This window comes from Salarias fasciatus, chromosome 15, assembly GCF_902148845.1.
Source record: "Salarias fasciatus chromosome 15, fSalaFa1.1, whole genome shotgun sequence".
NCBI lineage: Eukaryota > Metazoa > Chordata > Actinopteri > Blenniiformes > Blenniidae > Salarias > Salarias fasciatus.
In genome coordinates this window covers 4,407,561-4,417,794 of record NC_043759.1, presented here as the reverse complement: position 1 = coordinate 4,417,794, position 10,234 = coordinate 4,407,561, and the positions used below count along the sequence as shown (strand labels likewise).

General features: G+C 45.4%; 1 protein-coding gene across 7 annotated transcripts; it reads left to right on the top strand.

Moving 5' to 3' along the window:
* Positions 1-945: 945 nt before the first annotated feature.
* Positions 946-9,518, top strand: LOC115402066 (gastrula zinc finger protein XlCGF57.1-like). Of its 7 annotated transcripts, none has more exons than XM_030110501.1 (4): positions 946-1,190; positions 3,528-3,824; positions 7,873-8,391; positions 8,896-9,518. In XM_030110501.1, exons 1-4 carry the CDS (start codon positions 1,019-1,021, stop codon positions 9,315-9,317), a joined length of 1,410 nt encoding a protein of 469 aa, XP_029966361.1. In that variant the 5' UTR covers positions 946-1,018; the 3' UTR covers positions 9,318-9,518. The 7 variants fall into 7 exon arrangements, with proteins under 7 accessions (XP_029966361.1, XP_029966358.1, XP_029966359.1 ...); XM_030110498.1 differs by having other exon boundaries at positions 7,873-8,559; XM_030110499.1 differs by having other exon boundaries at positions 7,873-8,811; positions 9,148-9,518.
* The last annotated feature ends 716 nt before the right edge of the window (positions 9,519-10,234 follow it).

Genomic DNA, 10,234 nt, shown 5'->3' with positions numbered 1-10,234 from the left:
CCGGCTCCCTTCAAAGAGCCAGAAATCCCTGCTCCAGTGCAGAAAATACGGTATATCTTATATCCTCTCGTGCAGCGGAGTCTCGCAGCTGCGGCAGGTGAAGAGCCCGACGCCGGATGGCGACTGGATTCGGGTCGGGTGGTCCGTCTTTGTCTTTGTCTTTAATCGAAGAATGAACTTATCTCAGGCTGAGAAAGAAGAAGGCAGATTATGGGGAGACGTGTGCCAGCGCCCGGGCATGATTACCACGGCAACTCTTTTGATCTGTCTCAGTGTCTGGCTGGCGCCAAAGGAGGTTACCGATAGCGAAGCCCGTAGGTGTGCTGAGCACCACACGAAGTACAACTTTCATAATGTGTTCCATCCCCAAGAATGGCTGAGGATGCTGATATAGTTTGAGAGGCTTTATTTGGCGTGTTCTGCTCACACTGAGCTTTCTCCCATTTTTTCCTGTTGAGAGTTTTGTTGGGAGTTTTTCCTCAGCGGATGTGAGAGTATCAGGACAGAAGATGTTATGATAATAGGAAAGATACACGTATTACCGCCCCATATTCCTAAACTTTAAAGCTCCCATATTATGCAAAATTCACTTTAGAATGGTTTTGTAACTATAATATGTGTCCCAAGTCTGTCCACAAACCCCCAAAATGAGAAAAGTCTATTCTCTCCTTCTCTATCTTGCTCCAACTTTCAGCAAATGTGTGCTCAAACTTGGTTTGGAATGTTCCCCTAACGGAAGTCAGCAAATGACTAAAACCCTCCCCCTGACTGTGCCCCCGGCGTGTGTGTGTGTGTGTGTGTGTGTGTGTGTGTGTGTGTGTGTGTGTGTGTGTGTGTGTGTGTGTGTGGAAAGCAGGCTCGGGGTGCGGTGTTGATAAACTTCCTCTGAACTGGACCAGTTCTTCTCCTACTGCTGAGGTTTTTCAGTCCGTGAGTTCACAGGAACAGAGAAGGAGTGTTGAGAACCGGCCTGAGTGTTTGAGTCTCCAGAGGAAACATTTCTTCTCCTGCAGCAACAATGACTCCAGTTGAGGCTTTGAGAGAGTTTATTCAGCAGCGACTAACTGCTGCTGCTGGAGAAATCTTCACCGCGTTTCAACAGACTATCATCCACTACGAGAAGGAGATGAACGTTCAGGACAGACTGCTGGAAATCACAGGAGAACTTCCAGCCCCGTTCTCCAGAACAGGTATGTTAAAGTGTGGATGAACTGAGTCTGACTGCTGGAGGCTCCTTCCTTTTCTTCTGAAGCAGCAGACAGAAATGAGGCTGCAGCTGCTCTTCTGGTTCCAAGTGAAACAACAGGAGTGATTTTAGCTTCAGTGTCAAACAACATGTGGATCAGAAACGCTGTTTGCAAACAGAAGCAGTGATTTATTGAGCCTCAGTCTGAGCTAACATGCTAACTTCACTGTGGTTTCTGCAGCAGATTTACTGTGAGTGTTTAGAATAGAGGATCAGGTCCAGGATTTAGCCTGCTCCAGACCAAGATCACCTCCAGGATTTATTCAGTCTCAACTGTTTTTCCAGTCAGAAGCTCCCATAAGCAGAAACCAGTATTCATTCTGTTGCTCACTACATTGTGATCACATTCAAACATTCAGTAAGATCCACTGCCAGAATTTAAACAATTGTGATATCAGCAATTTCAATCATTTTAGATTATGATCTCATCCATATATAAGAGTTATCTGCAGACTGTGTGTGTGTGTGTGTGTGTGTGTGTGTGTGTGTGTGTGTGTGTGCATTTATGTAGATTTATTCCTTTTTTTATTTTGACTTAAAACCAGTGTGTTGTGACTCAGCCTATAAACTTTTCTGAACATCCGGACATTTCCGAGGTTACCCACAATGCAACACGCCTTCCTCGGTGAAAACAATTGCCATATTGCCTTAGCATTTGCCTTGTGACAGGTATCAACGTTTTCAATAAATCATGCCGAAAAACATCTTGGATGTTCCAACCACAACATGAAGGAGAAAATATTGTCATTCCATATTTTTCCCATGGACCCTGATCATCGGAGAAAGTGGGTAAATGCCGTGAAAAGAGTGGAACCGCACGGCTCAGAGTGGACTCAACAGTCCTTTGTGGTGAACACTTCCGAAGTGGTTTGGTGTGTTGGTTTTGTCCCTGAGAAAACCTCATGGGTCTGTCTGTAATGAGAACTTCCTGTTCCGGTGGAGAGAAGGACGCCACTCTGGTAGTTGCGATGATTCTGTGTGTTCTCATCCTGGCTCGGTCTTTTGTGCAGCCAAATCATCCTGAACCCTCTTGTTTTGGACTGGATGAGCCTGGATCTGTCCTGTGCCTCAGTAAAGCTCTCAGCTGTTCTGGACATTATAGGAACTCTTATGGTGCGTTCACACCGGACGTGAGTAGCGCGGAGAGGGCGGCCGTTTTACACAGAAAATATATGGTTTTCGCGCGACCAGGAAGCGGCGAGCGGTCACGTGGCGAGAATTCAGCGAATTCTGCGGCGGCCGCTCCGCCGCTCTGCTCTCGCGAACCGCGCGGCGGCCGCGGACCGCTCTACTCACGCCACTGAAAGTTGGGAAAGTTGAACTTTTGATTTTGAGCGAATTCGCCAGCGGCGATCCAATCACAGAGCCGCTCTATATGACGTCATTTACGACGTAGCGGAGCCCTCGGGAAACACCAGAAATGGATGAGCGGTCGGCGCTCGCCCTGAGCCCATCATCGTATTTTTATTGGGACAGGAATAAAAAGGAGCTTGGAGGAAGATTAGGGAGGAGGTCGGGTCCCCGGGTAAACTGAGCAAACCGATTGTGGTGAAACAGTGTTTACTGTTAAACAGTGAGTTTACTGAGAGGTCGGGTCCTCGGTGGAATAGAGCGCCTGAAGTTGGTGTCCTGGTAGGTGATGCGAGCGCCGATGCGGGACAGCAGCTCGTCAAACTGGGCCTGGGAGCGACGGAAGTACCGCTGACAGCGTCCTTCATCCTGCCGCAGCTCCTGGAGTAAATGGTGAAACTCACCATACTCTGAACGCCTCTGCAAAACATGATGAATCCAGACACGTCGCCTGGACTCGCAACAACGACGTTGTCAGGCTTTATCAAGAAAATAAAGCAAAACCAATGTTTCGATGTCATCTGCCATTGACAGCAGCAACAGAGACGTGAAATCAGCGGCAGCTGCTGTTGGTTCACAAAATGCACACGCAGCCAACCAGGCACGAATCTCGCCGCGCTACTCGCTGCCGGGGTGAACGTGGCATTACAGAATAATGATGTGTTCAGGTGTTGCTGGGGAAAAAAAACATGTCTGAACCACATCAAACTTCCCAATAATGTTTGAGAGTTCAGAGAAGCCAGTGCAGAATCCAGACAGCCTCCTCATTTATTCTTTAAACCTCACAGCTGCTGTCAGGTTTCTATAAAGGAGCAGTTTAATCTGTTTTTAAATGTCTCTATTTTAACTGCAGCCTGTCCTGTCTCATCCATCCCTCACTGTGAAACACTCACATCCATCTCATCAGACACTTTGTCTTGTTTCCCTCCAGAGAGTCCACAGCAACACAGCAGTAACCAGAAGAGGAGTTCCAGTGGTGAGCAGGAGGAACATGAAGCTCCACACATTAAAGAGGAGGAGGATCTTGTTGAGATGAGCGTCACTGATGGTGGAAGTGAGGATTCCCACCACTCTGTGAGAGACTCCACCACCCGCAGACTCACTGCTGCTGCTGTGGAAATCTTCAACCTGTTTCAACAGACTGTTGTCCAGTACCAGGAGAAGATTGATCGCCGACAAAGACTGCTGGACGTCATCTTCCAACCTCAAATCAAGTTACACAGAATGGGTATGTTAAAGTGTGAATGATGCTGGAGGATCTCCATCGTTACGGCTGTTTGCTTTATCGACCACAGACAGAAGCAGGATCTGTGTGTTATGTTTTTTAATATTTTAATCACCTTTATTGAGCAGACTGGTAACTCCAAATACTTTCACTCTTCTTCTCCACTTTCTACTTCTACTACAGCACACAGCGCTCCCTGTGGTGTGGAAGTTTAATCCCAGCACCATATTCCACTTTAGGAAGCACAGCATGTCCTTTTTCCTCAAGGAAATATATGCCAGAGCTTTAACAATGTCCATTTCCTATGCAACATGATTGTGAAACACTAAATGTCTTTCAGAGCATTAGGGCCCAAACCGACTCATCAACCGGCCGATTACATCGGCTGATATTAGCTCTTTTCAAAATAATCATCATCGGCCGGGGTTTTGCCGATTGAACGCTCTCCAAATCAATGGTTTTTCGTCCATTGACAGTCTATAAGATGGTAAATGGTAAATGGACTACACTTGTATAGCGCTTTTTACCCTGCATGACAGAGCCCAAAGCGCTTCACACTGCAATATCACATTAACCCATTCACACCATAGATGATTTTGGCGCAGGACTTCAGGCAGATGTGGAAGCCCGTTTGATCTGGTGCATACTCCCGCTGAGCAGATGTGCATATGAGACGGATGCAGCGGGTTATTGTGCATGTGAGACCACTCGTGTTCTTTGCACTACGATTCCCATGATTCTTTGCGGCCTGGTCACATGAGCACACCTCCGATTGCTTGTAGCTACGCTAGTTGCTTCAAACAGAGCGGCAAACATGGAGCTTCAGGCACATTCTACACCTCAAACCTGTCAGTCACCATAATCGCACAATCTGTTGTTATTTAATGCAAAGAGGAGTATTTGTGGGCATTCATTATTAGTTAAAAAGCAAAACTTTGTTCTTTAAGAAAAAAAAAATGCAGTCCGTGACACACATCTGCTTCCGGGTCGGAGGTCAGAGTCCTTAAAGGAATACTCCACCAAAAAAACGATTTGGCCTCATTTTCTACTCACCCTCATGCTGAGAAACACTCTGGAGCACTTTTTTGATGTCTCTAATGGAGCTGGAGATTCTGGGGGGATTTTTGTAGTCAACAACCAGGGACCGGCAGAACCCGAAAGAAAAAGGTCCATCAAGTCCACAAAACGTGCCCATTTTCCTTCATACTGCTCGTCCGCTGTAATCCAAGTGTCCTGAGCGCGTAACGTCCATAATTAATTCTTAACGAGGTCATTTAGTACATTTTAAGAGCCTAAACAGTGCTCTCTCGTACTGCTCCAGTGCACGTCTGCGCACGCACCCTGGACTACGGAAGCCACGGCAGACCAGCTAGTGTTAAAGAAGATAATAAAAACAATTATGTGCTTCATGAGTGATTTTGTGTATCTTTCATGACACTGACAAGCTGAAACCCTGCCTCAGAGGTTTTCTCAGACAAATTACCATCAGATCCTCCTCCCCAGCCTGCTCACACCTTCTGCAGGAAACTCTCACTGCGCCCAGCTGATTCTGTCGAGCCCTCCCCCTGGTGCGCGGCCACGCCCATCTCGGCGCAAGTGCAGCGGTCAGAAACCCTCTTCTGCGCCTGTCGAAAATAGGAATGCACTGCCGGCTTCCGCCGGTGATCAACGGCTAAGTTGCGCCGTCAAATTAGAGCCGATTATGTTTAGTTCATTGATGTGTGTCTTCTGCTGCAGACTGTGGTGTATTTTCTGTTTAGATATTGTACCTTATTGTTTTTTTTTTTTGTTCAGAAGGTTTTTCAATTTTGATTTTGCACTTTTATTTATTTGAAAATAAAAAAAGGAAATGTTAAAATCCAGAAGAGACGGCAGTTGTTTAATGTTATTTTGCACATTTTGCAATAAAAATAGAATAGAATAGAATACTTTATTAATCTCACAGTGGAGAAATTCACAGGTGTATAGGCTCAGAGAACACACAGTAGGGTGCACAAATAATGAATGGTGCAATAATTAAAGCTGGGGTAGACGATGTTGTCCAAAAGCACTTTTTGTCATACTGAGTGAAATGCTCCTTGCCCCCTGGGAGAAGTCAATACATTATGTGGACGGAAAAAGGTGTGGAGAAAATCTGACCACTGTCGCGGCCACAGGACAGTAAAAACTCTGACCAATCATATCGCGCGGACCGCTCTTAAGAAACCAATCAAATCCCTTCTCCGTTCTACCAGCCCCCTGCGCGTACATTTCAATGGCGTGCACTGGCCCTGGTTCAGAGCGCGTGCGCGTTGCCAAGGTGCTCGCAGCGCTCGCGGTTCGCGTGAAAAATAGAACGATGCGGAGCGGGCGCACTGCGCTCCTATGCGCGTTGTGTGCGGGCAGTCAGAAAGGTTAATAACATTGGAGGCCATCATAAACTCCACACGCGCGCGGCGCTTCCGCCTCCAGTGCGTTCGCTCCCAACGGGAGCTCCTCCAATGGGGTGGGAGCTGGGCGGAGCTTTGGGGGGATGCTACATTCAAATGCAAGCTAGTTTTCCAAGATCGCCGACCCTAGCTTTAACAAGTAATAGTGCAAGTCATAGTAGGATTGACAATAGAAGCTAAAGACAATGAAGATCTAACTGTATGTGCAACATGAATGATAACAATATAACAGGAAATATATAATATATACAATATACTGTGTGTAATATACGATGCAATATAGAATTATACAATAATACGTACAGTATGTTTTAGCAGAGTGAACGGATACAGCAGAGTGAATGCATTACAAAGAGTTGCTGAATTTCGGGGGGTGTAGGATATGATAGTGTCCAGGGTTATTGCAGATATTCCACACAGTAGAATTGTACAGTCTGACAGCGGTGGGGATGAGAGGGCTGTGGTAGCGCTCCTTCCTGCACTGAGGGCGTCTCAGTCGCCACTGAAGGAGCTGCTGAGCTCCTCGACCGTCCGGTGCCGCGGCTGAGAGCTGTTGTCCATGATGGATGATGACTGAATGAAAACTGTCCGACATGCATGCCTCAAATAAAAACTGATCAAACTGATCATGAGTTATTACAGTCTTGTTGCTGTAAGTGTAATGCAGTAGCCTAATGTTTAAGGAATGTTTAATAAGGAGGTGTCCCTTATTTCAGTCTCTGGGTGTTGGCAACCCAACGTGGGACATGAAATAAACTGCAAAGCTGTTTGGAGACAAGAGCTTTATAACATCCAGTCAGACGTGACGGAGTGTACCGTCAAGCTAATGTAGGGTTCTGTTGCTCGGCTACTCCACATGTACGTCACGGAAGCAAAAAACTCCCCGTCTTTCAAGCTGGCCCGTAGTGTCTCACGGCAGTCCTCATACATTGTTGGTAGTCCAGTTTGTGATAAATATTTCCGTGAGGGCATTGTGTATCTTGAGTCAAATTTCTGAACGAGGTAGTTGAATCCTTCCTTTTCAACAGAGTATATCGGCACCATGTCTTTGGCTACATAATACGACACCGCGTCAGTCAGTTCTTGCCATGGTTTACTTTTCTTGTCGTCAGGAACACCTTTGGCAAATGCTTCTTGTATTTTGGGCTGGTTGGGTCTCAGCTTCGTACTAGGAGAGTCCGCCTCTCGCTTTCTGATACTCTCCTCGTACTCAATTCTGTGTCTCTGTTTAAGATGGTGGAATAGATTTGACGTGTTCCCACCTTTAGCGATCACCGTCGCTTTACAAACTTTGCAAAATATAGTCTCTTGTTCCACGTCTTCTTTCCTGAAGCCAAACCATGTCCATATAACAGAGGAGGATCCTCGTTTAGCGACAAACTCGTCCTCCGCAGTTTCTGGTTCTGCTCCGCCTTCCGCCACCCAGAAAAAGTTCATCCATGAAATGATTCGTTCAGTAGCTGAAGGTGCTCATCCAGCAATAATATAACGGCTTTACGCTGTTTTTTTTTAATTGAATTAAAGTTTTCAGTTTGCCCACCTCAGTGCCAGTTTTGTTTTTAAGCTTGCACTGTAGAAGTAATGAAACTGATCTTTTATCTTGTCTTTTTTTGTCCCTGCAGAGCTCCAACAGCACCGTGACTGTAGAGAGGAGCAGGAAACAAACTACTGTCTAGAACAGGAGGAACCAGAACCTCTAGAGATTAAAGAGGAACCAGAAGAAGCAGGGTTTCTTCAGTTTCCAGAGGACCAGGAGGAGCCAGGGACTCTAGAGATTGAGGAGCACGAGGATCTGGGTTCCAGCCAGACGGGAGCGCGGCCTGTTGTGACGTCTGAAAGTGAAACCTTGAAGGTTCCTTCTGTTGAGGAGCAGAGTGACCTGAGTGAACCAGAAGAAGAGCCAGACACTGAGCAGCTCCTCTCTCAGGACTCTGAAGTCCACCATGAGAACCACCTGATTGACTCTCCAGTTTCAGAGAAGCAGGCTGGATGTGAGGAAACATGTAGTGAACCTGTCCGTAAAAAAACAAAACCATGTCAGAAGGTAAGAACGGTCACTGATAAGAAGAAAACCTGTGAAACATGTGGAAAAAGCTTCATTTGTCAGAGTCATTTGTTGAACCACATTAGAATTCACACAGGTGAGAAGCCGTATTCTTGTGAAACTTGTGGAAAAAGCTTCAGCATGCAGGGTAATTTGATGTACCACATGAGGAGTCACACAGATGAGAAGCCATATTGTTGTGAAACATGTGGAAAAAGCTTCAGTATTCAGCGTAATTTGTCGCGCCACATGAGGATTCACACAGGTGAAAAGCCGTACTCTTGTCAAACATGTGGAAAAAGCTTCCTTTCTCAGACTCATTTGGTGCGCCACATTAGAACTCATACAGGTGAGAAACCGTATTCTTGTGAAACTTGTGGAAAAAGTTTCACTCAACGCGATGCTTTGTTGCGCCACATGAGGATTCACAGAGATGAGAAGCCATATTCTTGTGGAACATGTGGAAAAAGCTTCATTTGTCAGAGTACTTTGTTGTGCCACATTAGAACTCACACCGGTGAGAAGCCGTATTCTTGTGGAAGCTGTGGAAAAAGTTTCAGCATTCAGCGTAATTTGTCGCGCCACATGAAGACTCACACAGGTGAGAAGCCGTATTCTTGTGAAACATGTGGAAAAAGCTTCAAGTGTAAGAGTCATTTGTTGAACCACATTAGAACTCACACAGGTGAGAAGCCATTCTCTTGTGGAATATGTGGAAAAAGTTTCAGTCACCAGAGTAGTTTGTTGGTCCACATGAGGACTCACACAGGTGAGAAGCCGTATTCTTGTGGAACATGTGGAAAAAGTTTCAGTGATAAGAGTCATTTGTTGTCCCACATTAGAACTCACACAGGTGAGAAGCCATATTCCTGTGAAACATGTGGAAAAAGTTTCAGTCATCAGAGTCATTTGTTGGTCCACATGAGGACTCACACAGGTGAGAAGCCATATTCTTGTGGAACATGTGGAATGAGATTTACTTATCGTCTTTCATGGCTGCACCACCTTAAAAGTCACAAATAGATGGCGCCATGAAAGACTCTCTTGGAGAGCTCATTCAGGAAGTTCAACTTGATCCCCAAACCACAAGAGAGCATCCAGTTTAAAGGAAATGTTCCACATTCAAACACTGTTGAGAAGAGATCCACCTTCAGGAATGTTTTTGTTTGTGGTCTGTCACAAAAATGAGAAATTTCAAGAAATGGAAATAAAATGTTGACATGAATTCAATGGGCTTTCTTCTTCAGTGTTTGTTTTTTAGTTAACATGACTGAGCGAGAATTTAACTGAATTTTTTTTATGGTTCATGGAAAAAAATCCCTTTTGCTTGTATGCAGCACATGACTGCTAACATAGAATATCTGAAAACTTGTGTGGAATATAATCAGTGCAACATCTCTTCAAACTGATTACATTCACCACCGCATGTCATTCATTTGTCCAAACCAAAGGTTCTGTTGAAACGATCCACACAAGATGTTTTGGTGTTCATCCAACGCTGTAAGACTTAAACAGGAAAAGGTTCCAATGAATACACACCAGGATGTCGGTTAATTGCCATGGAGAAGTGTAGAAAAACCATCATGGAATTCTTTAAGACGAAACCCACCAACACCAAAGTGAAGGAAGGTCTCGCCGTGTGTGAAGATGTCGAGCTGTCATATTGTGTCCTCCAGCTTGTGATGGCTCACTTTTCCGAGAACATTACAGGTCTGGTCCTACTTATCGATGTAAGTTTTCTTTTTTTGTATACATATCACACAACATGTCATACAATGACTTCTTATAACATCACAATTTGTGTTTCACTTTCTGTGTCCGAGGGATCTGCTACTACAGCTGACATCGAGAGGACCACCAACATACCTGAAACTCCCCATCTGAGCCCCTCCAACTGCACCACGGTTGCATGAACATTAAAAGCACAACTGCTCTTTTTG

Coding starts and splice junctions, on each gene's coding strand:
- LOC115402066 (XM_030110494.1), top strand. CDS start 1,019: ATGACTCCAGTTGAGGCTTTGAGAGAGTTTATTCAGCAGCGACTAACT. Junction 1,191..3,527: donor AGCCCCGTTCTCCAGAACAG/GTATGTTAAAGT, acceptor GTTTCCCTCCAG/AGAGTCCACAGCAACACAGC. Junction 3,825..7,872: donor AATCAAGTTACACAGAATGG/GTATGTTAAAGT, acceptor TTGTCCCTGCAG/AGCTCCAACAGCACCGTGAC.